General features: G+C 40.2%; 1 protein-coding gene across 6 annotated transcripts in view; it reads left to right on the top strand.

Annotated features, from left to right (window-relative positions):
• The window catches only part of DNM3 (dynamin 3), a 516,334-nt gene that overhangs the window by 241,187 nt on the left and 259,216 nt on the right, over positions 1-15,931 (top strand). For 4 of the 6 annotated variants that reach the window (XM_032862979.1, XM_032862977.1, XM_032862983.1 and 1 more), the window contains 2 exons: positions 3,358-3,409; positions 4,221-4,250. In XM_032862979.1, the coding sequence (XP_032718870.1) occupies positions 3,358-3,409; positions 4,221-4,250 (82 nt within the window). The remainder of the gene's footprint in view (positions 1-3,357; positions 3,410-4,220; positions 4,251-15,931) is intronic. The other 2 variants (XM_032862981.1, XM_032862980.1) reach the window with 1 other exon arrangement.

The raw sequence follows: 15,931 nt of genomic DNA, 5'->3' as shown, positions 1-15,931 counted from the left end.
GAATCTTGGATCTAAGAGGAACCTAAGAAATAGCTAGTCTAGTTGCCCACCCTTTGTCTCTGTCTCTCTGTCTACGCGCGCGCGCACACACACACACACACACACACTCAAACTTTATAGATAAGGCACTGAGGTCTCTATGGTCTATATTCTTTGCTTAAGGTAGTATAGGGAGTCATCAGCAATCTCTGTCTTTTGCTCTATGTTCTGCTATTTTTCTCTTATGTGATTTTAAGAGGATATACACATAATTCAAGGGTCCCCAGTAGTTTGCCTGCTTTAAACACCTGTGGGTCTAGCATAGTTTGAAATTATCACTACTAGTAAGTGCCTTATTTTGAAACATTTCCCCTTAAGAAAACCCTGAACAACAGTTATGGTGCTTGGAAAGGATGACCATAGCCATGAAGGAGGCATGATCGCAGTACAATGGTTGCTGGTCCCAGTTCTTCCCTGAGGAGGGGGAACCCACATGGCCTGGAGAAAGAAATGATGGCTAAGATCTGAAGCCCCAGAGGAGAAATATGGTAGATACACTCTGTGGTTCACGGCCTGGTGGGCAGCCAGAGGGCAGTGTGGATGCATCAGACCCCTGGGCACAGCCTGTTGTAAACATGATCTCATTTACAGCCTCACCACAAAAACCTGAATAATGTAGATTTGGCTTATGTAGAGGAATGGTTGGAGAGAGATGAATATCATAGTGATGAGGGAAGCAAGCATTCAGCTAAAAATTAGAAAAATAACAAACAGGAAAGAAGCTCAAACCCTGAAATTGAAAAACAAAAACAAAATACACAAAATCTTTACTAATCAAATACTGTGTGTCCTTTTACCACTCATACCTTCCCCAGCCTCATTTGAATGTAGTGTGTGTTTCTTCCTGAGATTGAATGAAGATTGATTCTTATTTATCAATGAATGATTAAATACGTCATAGTAGATTACAAAAGATTGCTATTTGGAACAGCTGTTCTAAATGTGTGATTTGTGATGTGCTACTGAATCACACTATCCCATCACTTTAAATGGTTGACTGATGACTTTATGTTTTCTCTATTTTAGACTTTTTTGTCAATTTATACAACAGCTTCTGTAAACTATTAAACAACTAGTGAGCGGGTTCAGTATTGCTTTTCAGAATGGCCACAGTGACTTCTAGTTACTTGTATCAATAGGTGTTTACTCATGCATTCCCGGAAAGAGAGCCTTATTCTTTTCAGAGATAGAGTAACACAGCAGCACATAATATCTGGGCTCCAGAGTTCAATTGTTGGGGTTGTATCTGGCTCTTACTCCCTCTGTGCTTGTGTTAAAATGTATCAGTCTCATTGGACTTTCTATTCAACAGGTACTTGTTGAAGCCAGCTATGTGCTGAGTAGTTCCTAGGCACTGGAACAGACAAAAGCCACTGCTCACAAGGAGCTTGTGTTCTAATGGAGGAAGAGAGAAAATAGATATACACAAAATCAGTAAACGATATAGTATGTTTGAAGGTATAAAGTGCCACAGAGAAAAATAGAATAGTATCAAGAGGATAAGAGTGCCGGGGGAGGGAGGGATGTAATTTTCAGTAGGGTCATCATGGTGGGTCTCATTGAAAAGATAAATTTGAACAAAGGCTTGAAGAAGGTGATGTTGAGAGCCATGCAGTTGTCTGGGGGATGAGTATTCTAGGCAGAGGGAACAGGTAGCAGCATAAAGGCTTTGAGGTGGGATTGTGCTTGGTAGGCCGAGGATTCCTGGAGGACCCCGAGAGGAAATATCACTTTGCCTGCTGCAGTGAGGAGCAGGTTTGAAAAAAAAGGTTTGAAAAAAAAACAAAGAAAGGAGTCATTGTGGCTGGACCTCTCGAATGAACAAGGTGGGGACAGTGGATGATTCAAAGAGGCAGAGGTTGGGAGTCAGCTGAGTAGGGCCTGTGGACCATTGTAAGGACTTCCACGCTGAGTAGAATGGCATTACATAGTAATACAGAGTGTTTTGAGCAGCAGAATGGCAAGGTTCCCCTTTATAAAAGGATCATTTTGGCCTCTGTGTTGAGAATTGATGTTAGGGGGACAAATGTGGAAGCAGAGACCAGAGTAAGTGGTAACAATATGAATAAGAGATAACCATGGCTTGGGCCAATGTGGTAGCCATAGGGGGTGGTAAAAAGATGTTGGATTTTATTTAATTAAATTAATGTATTTTTAAAAAAGGTTTTATCTTTAAGTAATTTCTATACCTAACATGCAGCTTGAAGCTATAATCCCGAGATCAAGAGTTGCATGCTCCACTGACTGAGCCAGTCAGGCTCCTGAAGATGTTGAATTTTAAATACATTTTATTTTAAAGATTTATTTGTTTGAGAGAGAGAGAGAGAGAGAGAGAATCTCCAGCAGATTCCCTGCTGAGCATGGAGCCTGGTGTGGGGCTCGATCTCACCACCCCAAGATCATGACCTGAGCCAAAACCAAGAGTTGGACACTTAACTGACTGAGCCCCCCAGGCACCCCAAATTTTAAATACATCTTAAAAAGTAAAGTCAATAGCATTTACTCATGATTGGTTATAGAGTGTGTGAGAGAGAGAGGAATCAAGGATTTTGGCTTAAGTGCTTAGAAATATGGAATGACCCCTAATCGAGGAGGGGAAAACTGTGGTGGAGCAGGTTTTAGGGAGGAGACCAGAAGTTCAGTGTTGGCATTTTAACTTTGAGATGTCCATTAGACATCCAGGTGGAGAGGATGAGTTGTCAAAACATTTGAATCTGGGGGTGGGGAAATAGGTCCAGGCTGGAGATCACTCTAGGAGTTGTCAGAATGGAGAAGAATTCAAAGCAATGAGATTGGTTAATAGTACAAAGAATTTGGGATCTGGAATCAGAGTGCTTGGTACCACCACTTATTAGCTGAGTGACTCTGGGAAAGCAACCTTACTTCTGTGTGACTCATTCTATCTGCCTGTAAAATGAGAAGAATAGTAGTAACTATCTCATGGAGTGAAAGTAGAAATTTAAATCAAAATCGCTGGTACCTATAAAACACCTCTTCGTAAGTGTTAACTGTTATTTTCAGTGCAACTATTCTGTATATCTATTAGGACATCACAAACACATGCACAGACTCATGTGATTAGTGTAGCAATACAGTTTTGTACCCCGTGATGTCATGTTTTGGTTTGGGATGGGTAATTCATACTAATTCCCCTGAGCTGGTTTTGCTTCCAGAATTAAACTGGCCTGGATTTTTGGTGTTTGCTCTGTCTCAGGTTTTGATGCATTTTGAAAGCCTGTATATAGTTTAATATGTGTTACTTGTTCCCAAAAAAGTCTCATGAGTTTCTTCAGTGCCGGTCTCCTTTCCTTTTCTCAGTGCTCAGCAGAGGAGCAGTCAGGTTCACAAGAAAAACACAATTGGAAATCAGGTAGGCATTTTTAAAATAATCAGTGCATGCATGCCCCAAAGAATTTGAACTCAGTTGCTTGACTTATTTTTTTAATGCAAATTAATCATGTGCAGATTTTGCCAAAAATGCAGCTTTTTGTTTTGTTTTGTTTTGGCTTGTAAGGTTTTTGGAGTGCATTGCATTTTTTTTTTTTTTTGGCTATTTTATGCATTTAACTTTATTGATTTATTTTAAATAACCTTTCTGCTATTTGCTCTGCTTTTCAAAATTGACTCCTTGTGTCCTACTTTGCTTGCTTATGTTACCCCTAAATTTGATTTAACATGGAATCTGTGAGTCGGTTCAAGGTTAAAACATGGTGAGTCGTTGCATGAGCTTCTGTCGCTGCTGACTAGTTCACACGTTTGCACAGCTTGGTAACAGTGAAGGGACAGCTCATAAAGAAGGCAGTTGCTCTCTGCCGCACCAAATTCCTGTTGGCTAATGAAGATGTTAATTCCTACGAAGATCTGATCTTTTAAGTTTTTGTGTTTGGGGCTGACCAGCTGTCTCTGACTAATAGCGCTCAGCAGAGATTGCATTAACTCTGACAGTTTGCTGTTTCTTTTATGTTTTATGTGATAATGAATATTTGCATTGTTATTTCTTTTCAACTCAAAACAATGATGATTTTATAGTTTTTTTTTAATTCAGAGGTACAATTATTGAACAAATTGAAACCTCTGCTCTAGAAGTTTTTCCATTGTTTTGAAAGGAGAAGAGGTAATAACAGACTTTATTTTAAAAACTTTTTTTCTGAACTAAAGCATATAATTCTTTGCTATTTCAGGGAACCAATCTTCCGCCTTCAAGGCAAATTGTACGAGCTAAGTTCTGTAAGCTTTACTGTTGCTTTTTCATTTAGCTTCCCAAGGGCACAGTTTGTCTTTAACTGATTAACTCAACTAGCGCTTGCTACTAATTTTTTTAAACTTAGATTGTCTTGTCCATAACACTGTATCATTGAAATAAAAATCCCCTTAAGAGGGTTCATCCCTTCACTGCTAATAACTTGCTGTGACTGAAAGGTATGAACTAGTAAACTCTAAAATGCTGTAATAATAAACCCTTAACACTGTGGGTGCTTTGATATTTCTCTAATTTTAACGGGCCTTAAAATAATTAAAATCATTAATTATCTTCATCTCTGTCCCTTTATGCTATGTTGTTACAAGGCATAATAAGCCTTTCTCTATAACTTGTGTGATAATATCTCCAATAAATGTATTTGGTGCCTCTAAAAGGTGGGTAGATATTAAACATCTGATTTTGATGTATTTGTAGATAAGCCTACTCATTACAATTTTTTGTATTTTTTTAAAAAATAAAACAAAACCCAAATGACATCCATTGCTATTGTACATGGCTTTAAAGTTGAATCTTTTAAAACTAGATACTATATCTTCACTTTATGGAAGTGTAAAGATACTGTCAAATTCCTGGCATAGGCATTTAAAAAAAACAAAAACAAAAACTAAACCCCAAAACATTACACTCTCATTTTTACCACAGATGAAGCAGCCTTAAACTCTTTCTTCCAATTGGGCTCAAGTTAAGAATGAGATTGTGGAGTATCGACAAATTATTTGCCTCATGATGTTTTGGAAGAAAGTCTTTGAAACTAGACATTCCTGGGTTCAAATTCTGCTCTGTCACTTAGTAGCCACGGGGCCTGGGACAAACTGAACCTGAGTTTGCTCAGTTGTGTGATGAAAAGAATGAAAATATATCCATAGGATGATTGTGAGAATCAGAAGTAATTTACATAGTGATGTTTGCAGCTGGGTGCTGGGTGCTGGGTGTGTGACTTGCGAAAGCAGTTACCTTGTAGGTGCTGTTCTTGAAGCTTTCAGGAGAAGAAATATAAAATATAAAAAAATTACAAAAGTAACAAAATCAGAACAATGAAACATTTGGGAAAATTAGCTATGGCAAATTATTCTGAAGACTGCAATGCCGAGATTAAGGCTTGATGTATAAAGGATTTGTCTATAAGACTTTCCTCATGATCAGAAGCTCTAGCTCACAGAAGTCCATACTTATTGGAAAAGCAATAGTATAGTGGCATAAATCCATATTTTAAATCAGATCGAAAGGAAATTCAGAACAGTTTTCAATTATATATTGCTTCCAAATGCTGAAATAATGTTAATTGTGTTTCTGTGACTTTACTTTCACTGAGTACTTCAAAGCCCATACATTATGGAGGTCTTAAAATTCAAGATAATAGAATTGGGTAAGTCTCATAATAGAATACAGATCCCTACCCAAAACCCTTGGGGCCAGATGCGCCTTTAATGTCAGAACTTTTTGGATTTTAGAAAAAAAGTACATTGCATATATCATATAGTACCCAGTATTCCTATGGGGTCAGAGACACAGCACCCTTTAATTAAACACGTTATGTTTCTGCAGGAAAACAAATGAACAGTCACACTAAGATGAAATGAGAGATATTTTCATGTCAGGTCAGATTTTGCTGCTAAATTTTTGTTTTGTTTATTTATTTAGTTAGTTTTAAATTTTTTAGAAAGGGAGAGAGAGATGGGGAAGGGGCAGAGGGAGAGGGAGAGGAGAATCTGAAACAGGCTCCACACACAGCACAGAGCCTGACTCAGGGCTCAGTCTCACCACCCTGAGATCAGGACCTGAGCCAAAATCAAGATGGCCGACTGAGCCACTCAGGTGCCCCTGTCTGTTTGAAAACAAAAACCTTTTACTTTGCAAGTAAGGGGTTAGGAACCAGAATATCTATTTGCTGCTTAGCAGAAATGAACTATAATTACTTGAAACCATTTTCTTTATGAATCTGAATGTCCGAGGTTGATTTGAATTTGTATAAAAAGTCTTTGCCTATTAAGAAGCTCAAAGGCAGGGACCCTTAGAGCCCAGTCTTTTAACTCATGCTAGCTTTTATGGTTGGTGGGGCAGAAATACTGTGTTATCCTACAGGTGGTTCATCCATTCTGATATTCCTTTAGGGCTCTTGGTTGTAAGAGATTCTGCTGTACAGAGTCTGCTTTAGAAGGAATTCAGAAAAGGAAAACCCCTTAAAGGCAATCCCATTCATTTTTGGCTGCCTAGAAATTTGTCAGCTTGAAAGTTCCACAAATTGATGTCAATGTTGGTACAAAAAAATGTGAGCATATAATTAGCTTAAAGTTGCATTGCCCCAAAATTTAAACATAACCTTCATTCATCCCTTCACTCATCAAATATGTATTCAAAACCTAAGAGTATGAAAAACTATGGTAGATGTTTAGTACAGAATGATAAATAAATCATGGGTCCTGTCCTCGGGGACTTCACAGCCCAGTGGGGATGATGGTAAGTAAGCACCTGAAGTCTGCCATCTTTTCCAAGGCTAGCTCCTTCTAATCCTTCAGGTCTTCCTGAATGTCACTTCGGGAAAGGATTGGCCCCGGCCATCAGATGTAAAATCACCTTCCCTTCCTACTGTCTTGACATTATCTATTATCTTCTTGTTTACTTTTTGAACTTCCTTCACTAGGACCTGAGCTCCATTAATTTTTTTTTTTTTTTGATCCAGAAGGCCATGGAGTATCACTGTAAGGTTTTAAGTACAATCATAATGTACCAAACCCTACAGATATTTTTTTTTCTATACATACATACATACCTGTGATAAAGTTTAGTTTATAAATTAGGCACAGCAAGAGATTAACAACAATAATTAATAATAAATTAGAATATTATAGCAATATACTATAATAAAAGTTGTGTGGATGTGGTCTCTGTCAGAATATCTTCTTCTACTGTAGTCATCCTCGTGCTGAGGTGGGATGGTCAAATGCCCATGCGATGAGAAGAAGTGAGGTCAGCGACACAGGCACTGTGTTATGGTGTTGAGCTACTGCCAACCTTGTGCTTTTAAGTCAGAAGGATCATCTGCTTCTGGGCTGCAGTTGACAGCCGGTAACCCTGACCACAGAAAGTGAAACCTCAGCTAAGAGAGGACTGAACACATCAGGATGAAGGGGAGAATGTGTAGGGCTGGAGGCTGACATCAGTGGGCGGGATGTTGTGTCTCAAGGAGACAATGCCACCTAAAGGTCAGAGAGGTTATTAGAATAAGGCACAGAATTGGAGGAGGGGAATGACAAATGAGAACCACAGATATTTGTAGAACATTGTTTGTCCTCAGAAGGTCTGGGTGGCTGAAGAGAAACGGGGATGAAATTCCCTGGATTTAAGGATAGATCTACGATATTTGGAAGCTGGAGGGATTACATGGCTGATCATGCATTCCTTTAGCTACAAGAATCTAGGGCAGGAAGACACCGCGGACGTGCTCATTGGCCCAGACTGCATCCAGTTAGGAAGTACTTAGGAAGAAATGTATGTTGAGGAAGAATCTTGCTTCAGACCGGGAGCAGAGCAGGTTCGTGCAGGAGCCTGAGTCTCGGGCTGCCTCCCAGTCCTGGGCTCCGTGTCTGTTTTCCACCAATGCGCCTTCTCCTGCTGACTTCAAATTGGAGTCGGAAATTGAGCTTTCCCAAACTGATAGGCCTCCAGATAACTGGATCCCCAAACCTCCTGAAGCAGAAAAGAACTTTCTCACCAGAACAGGGTTTTGTCCCTCCCCTACTTTCTTGAAAGCCAGTCTCTTTTCTGTAGGACCCCCAAAAGCTGGCAGCACATCCCAGCATCCTGAAATTCGCCTACCGAGCCCCGTAGCCGTCCGGCCTCTGCAAGGACACGGTTTGAGACCAGTGTTGGAAGAGGCGAGAGTTTGCTGCGCTAAGTGACGGCTGGTTAGGAAATCTGCCCTCCTCCTCGGCCCCAGCAGACCCACTCCCAGCCCCCCTCCTCTCTCCCGGCGGCCCCTTTACATTTCAGGGTCCGGCGGCCCGTCCTCCCCTGACGTCCCGGTATCAGGGTCTAGATCAGGACCCTTCCAGGTACAAATTTCGGAAAAATTTAACGTACGCAACCTCGGAAAAAACCGAGTTAATTAACTTACGTGTTTGATTATTTCGGGAAAAAAGTTAAGTGGGGTCTGAGCTCCGGTGTCGACAGGGTCGGAATGGGCTGGTGTCAGGAACCGCGACGGGCCGGAGGGGCCCTTCCCCTTCTTTCCTCTGCGTCTTTGCTGTTGGCTCTGCTCTCGGGCCCCCAGGACTGCGGCACGACAGCTATGGGCCCTTAGGGGTTTCCCGACTTCGAACCCGACAGAAATAAGCGGGTCTTCGTCGCAGAGGTCTCGGAGAAGCTCCCGCGGCTCGCTCGGATGGAACAGGCTGGGATCGGGGCTCTTCCGGGGCCAGTCCCTGCGGCGGACAGCGAGGCGCTCTGATTGGCTCAGGCCAGGTCACGTGGGGGGCCCGGGGGGCGGGGCTCCTGGGACCGCGGTCGGAGCTGTGGTCGGAAGAGGAGGGAGCGACCCTGGAGGACGTGTGGCGGGGTTGATGGCGACAGGTGCTTTGTTGAGCTCTGTCTGCACCACGATTTAACTCGGATAATAGGATTCTTAGGTATATTGTCTTGTTAAAGAGATGTAACGTGGTGAAACCGGTTAGTAAAACCCTGTGGTTCATTAGTGACTAATGAGCTGCTCCCAGCTCATCCTCTCACTTTCTCTCCCCTCATCTCCGTCTTCCGAGCAAACGAACAGAAGCATTTCTGTGGGTTCTGTTCAGTTGAGAGGTAGGACAGTGTCATGGTTCTTCAGAACTGGAACTCGGAAATCACCCTGTGGCCAGGAGCAAATGTTGAACGTCCTGTTCCTCAGGCTTCTAAATCAGGTGATGAAATAGGATCATGAAGTTTTTGTAAGGATTTAATGAGATAATACAAGCTGGCTACCTACCGCAGGGCTTGGCTTATGACCATAAGCCCTATATAAGCGCTTGTTGTTATTATTGTTGTTGCTGTATTCCTCTGTTAGTGTTCAAGAAAGATGGTAAAATGATTTCTTTTATTTTCCAATTGAGCCTTCTGCTCCCTTGGAAGCAGGAAAGATTGCTACAAAGTAGCAGCGAATTCTTTATTTCCATAATGGTTTGTGGATTAGTTTTTGAGGACAGCTTTCTGAGTATGGAAGAAGAAAAGTACCCTCCACCCCAATATTCTAATAGGCAGTTTAATGTATTTTAAACTAGATATTATAAATTTTTGGAACAAATTGGCACTTCTTTATCAAGTTCTTTTAACAGAACGTACATTAGAAAACATTATTTGCATGAAGAATTGAATACTTGCTCTATTGATCTTCAAGTAGTCTGTTTTAATGAAAACTCTGTCAATGTTATACTGGTATTTTAGTTCTTTGTGGTTGCTTATTTAGAAGAAATAACTCAATAATTAAAAATTATCAAAGATTTGTGGCAAGATAGAATATATACCTTTAAGAATGTATGATGCTTTTCTGTATTTATTATACATTACATAGAGGCCCCTTATCAGCAAAGAAATGTAAATATAATTTTTATTAGATGTAATGGATTGCATTTTAGGAAACATTTCTAAAATTGTGCAATTCAGGTCAGTGGGAATATAACTTGTCATACCAGCACAATCATACATCACAAGCGTTTTAGCACATATCGCATGTGTAAAATGATATCTGTTGTTACTAGCTGTGTTTCTTTCCTGTCAGGAGAACAAAGTGTTGTTTGCTGCCAGTTAGTCTGATATTTAAATGTTTAAGTTTATACACTAGTTCTGAGGCTACTATTTCTTTGGGGTATTAGTTTTCTAGGGTTGCTGTAACAAAGTACCACAAACGGAGTGACAGAAAACAAGAGAAATGTATTCTCTCACAGTTTTAGAAGGCTAGCCATCTGAAATCAAAGTGTCTTTAGGGTCATGTGCCCTGTGAAGGTTCTAGAAAATCTTTCTTGACTCTTCCTGGCTGCTGGCAGCTCCTGGCCCTCCTTGGCTTGTGACAGTAGGACTCTCTGTGCTGCCATCTTCTCATGGCTTCTGACCCTCTGTATGTGTCTGTTTCTGTGTCCCCTCCTCTTCTTCTAGGGACACCAGTCATTGGATCTGGAGCCCCCTCTAATTCAGTATGACCTCACCTTATCTAGTTACATCTGCAAAAACCCAATTTCCAAAGAAAGTCACACTCAGAGGCTCCAGATGGATGTAAATTTTGGGAGACAGTATTCAACTCACTACACTTTGGCCACTTGCAGATTTTCTTTTTCTTCTTCTTCTTCATTTTTTTTAAATGGCTTATTGTAATAAAACTTTATCTGGGATTTAGCTATATGGGATGCTGATGCACTTTAGTGGTTTATTAAACTAAGAATTTATAAATTGGACCATTAGAGCTTTAAAAGCTATTTTCTTTATTATTCTGTTTTGAGAAAATAATAACCTTGTATTATAATAGAGAAAGCAGCACTATTCTATCCTGTATGGTGCCATTAAAATATCATTTTGATTAACTGGGCTTTTTTTTTTTTTTAGAATTGCTTCTTGAGAGTTTATCTATTTTTCTCTGAAGTTTGTAGCATTCAAGTAATTCAAGTTAATTCATCATGAGGGGGAAAAAAGGAAACATTGCATAATTTTAAGTGATAATACACAAACTCCCTTTTTCCTCATTTCATGTTCTGCCTTGGCTAATCTTCTCCCCAGTCTTACCCCCCAGCCCTCAAGAGACTGTAGTAGTAGGGGGAAGGGGAGGGCAGAGAGGAAACCAACAGACAGAAAGACAGACAGACATGGTGTGGAGCTATAAATACATCTTAAAATTTGGGAATTTGCATTTTTAAAATCTATCAAGTAGGAAACTTGTATTTACTTAAAAAAAAAAAAAAACTGAAGGGATGAATGGTTGCCCCCTCCTATCAGTTCTGTAGAAATCATGGTAGTTAACATGGAATAGTTATAGTGTTTCAGGTTTGGTTTTAGGTACCTCACCCATCAACTCATTATTCGTCCCAACAATCCCGTGAGGTAGGTGCTCTGATTATCTCCATTTTATTTACTCTTTTAATATATTTTTTCTTTTTTTAAAATATTAACATCGGATGTATTATTTGTTTCAATCTCCATTTTACAGATAAGGAAGCTGAGGCAGGGAAAGGCCAAGTAGTGTGTCCAGTCTGAACAGTTTCCTAATGAAAGCATCAGGATTCAGGGGCAACAATTTGATTCTCGCCCTTGTTCACGTCATTGTGGGGTTTATCCACTGCTTCTAACCGGTCATAAATTGCAGGAAGAATCTCACTCAGTCTCAGTTAAAGCAAGTTGTATCACTGAAGTCCATTCACTCTTGGTTTTATCTGTTCCTGAAATTTGTTCTTTCTTTTTTTTTTTTTTTAAGCTTTTTATTCATTCATCTGACAGACAGGGATCACAAGCAGGCAGAGAGGCAGGCAGAGAGAGAGAGGGAAGCAGGCTCCCCGCCAAGCAGAGAGCCCGATGTGGGGCTCGATCCCAGGACTCTGGGATCATGACCCAAGGCAAAGGCAGAGGCTTAACTCACTGAGCCACCCAGGTGCCCCTGAAATTTGTTCTTAAGCTGATTGATCCTGAATAGCGTGAGTTTAGTTCTGTATAAATTAATCTGATTGTGGTAGTCGGTTTGGGCTGCTGTGACAAAATACCATAGACTGGGTGACTTAAACAGCAAACGTTTATTTGTCACAGTTCTGGGCAAAGGTGAGGCCAAGGTGCCACATGGTTGAGTTCTTGGTGAGCGCCCTCTTCCTGGTTATGTTCTCACATGCCCTTCCTTGGGACAGAAAGGGAGAGGGATCCATCCATCTATCCATTTCTCCCCTTCCCTTTTTTTTTTTTTTTTAAGTAGACTCCATGCCTAACTAACATTGGGCATTAACTCGTGGCCCTGAGATCAAGAGTAGCGTACTCTACCAACTGAGCCAGCCTCGTGCCCCCTCCCCTTCTTTTTATAAAGGTATAAATACCATCATGGGAGCTCTACCCTCATGACCTCTTCTAACCCTAATTAATTCCTAGAGGCCCCACCTCCTAATGCCATCCCATCGGAGGTTACAGTTTGAATGTATGTATTTTGGGGGAATACTCATATTTACTCTGTAACACTGATTAACAATGAAAACCTGGAGTAGCTTTTAGAATGTGTTTCCTCTTTTCCTTCAGTTCAGGGCAGTCTAGAGGGACCAGTCAATAGCTTATAAAATAGAAAAATTTTTATTTTAATAAAATAGAGAATGGCATCTGTGAAAGCCACACTTAGTGAAGTGCATGGTCTGCTAATTTCTTCTGCATCTTTTAAAATCTAGACTTTTATTTGGAAGAGCATTTAATATATGCCTCATAATTTTTTCCAGGAAATGTGCAGATGTCCTTACCATATTGTTACAGCCAAGTTACATTTTAATTGAAAGTTTAAGGCTGAAAATCGGTGAGGAGAAAAACCTATCTACTCAAAATTACCTTGAAAAATGCCGTTAAGGGCCAGAACGAAGCCGCTCATTTCAGCTGTGGCCTTTTCTTGGGGCGGAAGACGGTTGGTCTTGTTTCTCCAGGGAAAATGGTGTCCGATCAAACTAAGTGCTTCTCCTCCCTCCTCTCTCTCACTAGCTGTCTCACAGCTCCCCCTTCACTCCCTGCTTCTCCTTTTTTCCTCCCTCTGTCTCTTTTGTCCTCTGCCTTTCTCTACCCTCCCTCCTTTTTTTTTTTTTTTTTTTAACAAAACACAATGCGTTTCCTAGTAAGTTAAATGCCTGATTGATTTGAGCTCTCTGGAATTTTATAACATTTAGACATTTTATTTTCCCTCACTATTACTTGATTGGCCTCCGTAATTTTGGATCTGAATGTTCCCCTGAATTAACAGATAAATGACATCTTAGTGTCTTCCTGTTTATGACTATTTTCAAGGTTTATGGACATTGGGATTGTATCATTTCCTTGGTTCTGAATGAGTGGCTCTCACTGTCTTCATTTCCACTTCTTTAGTTTCCATTCCACATCTCAGAGAAGTTTCCACTTTATTTTCCTACACAGGCACCTGAGTGTAGAGGGATCCTAAAGGTTGCTGCCTCAGCCGATACCAGAAGTTGCTGGTTTTCTTCCTCAGACAAGCCTCTGGTAGCCCCACACCGGCTGCCCTGACCTCCTGCACTCCCTCCCTCCCTGCTCCCTCTTGCAGGCCTGGGGAGCACCCGTGCTCCTGATGCCTCACGCCCGCCCGCCCACCTGCCTACTGCAGCTTCCTGGCAGTCAGCTTGCCTCATTCCCACTCCTCACCACCTAGCTCGTCATCTGGTCCCTTGGCACAGGGGCTTCTTAAGCAGTTTGACAGGATAGAGCTGTTACTCTAAAAAGGCAGAAAAATTGCTCCTCAAGTGTTCGTTTGTTTTTTCCATTGTTGTTCAAGACTTCCCTTATGTGCAGTATATAGCTAATTTATCTTTCTAAATATTTATTTATTTGAGACTGATGGCATATTTATTTGAGTCAGGGGAGGGGCAAAGGGAAAGAGAGAGAGAGAGAATCTCAAGCTGACTCTGTGCTGAGCGTGGAGCCCGGCATGAGGCTTGATCTCGGGACCCCAAGATCATGACCTGAGCTGAGATCAAGAGTTGGATGCTTAACCGACTGAGCCACCCAGGGGTCCCTCTAGCTAATTTAACACAAAGTTTCAATGGAGCCTTACGGTTTTGAAGCCATAATTTTCACTTGTTACACAAGAAATATACGAGCATATTTTCACTGTGGAAAAATTAAGTAATGCTGATCCAGTAGATACAGCTTTGATTCTCACCCCAACCTACTCAACCCCTTAGATGTAACCTCTCTTATCACTTGAGTACAGTGCGTACATAAACACACACACACACACAGTTGATTTTTAAAAAGTGATCACAAATATCTTACAAATATGACACTATCTTCTAAGCTCCACAAAGGCAAGGACTTTTGTCTCTCTTGTTTGTTGATGGATCTGGAACACTTAGAACCTACTGTCTAGTAGATGCTTAGCAAACACATTTGAACTTACTTTATCCACTTAATGATACGTCTTAGAGGTTCGTGCATGTAGACACAGAGAGAAGACAGCTAACTTCTTTTACTGGTGTGTAGTGGTATTGAATATTGCACCGTGTAGGTGTGCTGCTGTTCAAGAATCCCCCTGAGGATTGTAGTTTTTCCTAAAATAGCTGAACCAGTTTATAGACTCTACAACTATATATGTGAGAACCTGAATTTCCAACACTGGATAATTATAATTTATGTAATTTTGGATAGTTTGCTGAAAACAATAATATATTGCTTTGGTTTTCATTTCACTTATTACAAGTTATACAGACTTTAAAATATTTAAGAAACGGGGTGGGGCGCCTGGCTGGCTCATTCGGGAGATCATGTGATTCCTGATCTTGGAATTGTGAGTTTGAGCCCCACGTTGGGTGTAGACATTACTTAAAAATAAAAAATCTTGGGCACCTGGGTGGCTCAGTCAGTTAAGCAGCTGATTTTGGCTCAGGTCATGATCCCAGGGTCCTGAAATTGGCCCCCCCACCGGCTCCTTGCTCGGTGGGGAACTTGCTTCTCCATCTGCCTGCCACTCCCCCTGCCTGGACTCTCTTTCGCTCTGTCAAATAAATAAATAGATAGATAGATAGATAGATAAATAGATAAATGAATATATTTTTAAAATCTTTAAAAAAATAAGTAAATGAAATATTTAAGAGACAATTGTATCCCTTCTATGAAATGTCTGAGGGTGTCTCTATGCCCATTTTGAAGGGACTGTGACATTATTTTCTTACTGGCTTTAGAATTTTTTTTTAATCGTCTGAATATTGTGTATTATATCTAGTGCAGATATTTTCTGCTTGTCACTTGTTATACACTTGATTGTATATTGTAAAACAAAAAGTTATAATTTTGATCTAGACAAATTTTTCAGTTTTTCCAGCATTTATATTTTGTTTTGCTTATCAGAGACGTTGACTAGTCCACCCAGGTCATACGGCGGATAAATGGCATAATCCTGCCTTCGGTCCAGGTCATGGAGGAACTCTTATCCTCAGATCTGTATCTGGGTTTTGTATCCTGTTCCAGCTTTGTTGATTTTTGTACAGTGACCCACTTTTAAATTATTGCAGCTGTCTAATACATTTTAATGTCTGCTAGGTCATTTCCTTTCATTACTCCTCTTTTTCAAAAATGTACTTAGCTTTTGCAGATGACTCATTCTTTCAGTTGAAGATTAAAATCTTGTCACTTACGAATTACAATTCTATTTGAATTTTGATATTTGTAAAGCCTATAAATTAATATGGGAAGAAGTCATATTTTTTTCATATTCTTTTATTCCATCCAATCAGATGGTGATTCCTTCAGTTTATTATAGTTTCCTATATTTCTCTGAATATAAGTAAATTTACATTTATTATTAAAATATCAAATAACTTGGAAATACCCTTATGTTATAATTATGAAAAGGGTGTTTTTAAAATATACTTTATTTATTACAATGTGAAACTTTTGATTTTTACGCACTTATTTTGTATTAGTGCAATTGACCAG

The sequence above is a fragment of the Lontra canadensis genome, unplaced genomic scaffold (assembly GCF_010015895.1).
Source record: "Lontra canadensis isolate GAN:19392208 unplaced genomic scaffold, GSC_riverotter_1.0 scaffold24, whole genome shotgun sequence".
NCBI classification, from domain to species: Eukaryota; Metazoa; Chordata; class Mammalia; order Carnivora; family Mustelidae; genus Lontra; species Lontra canadensis.
The sequence above is the reverse complement of the archived record's forward strand: the minus strand, read 5'-3'. Positions and strand labels throughout refer to the sequence as shown.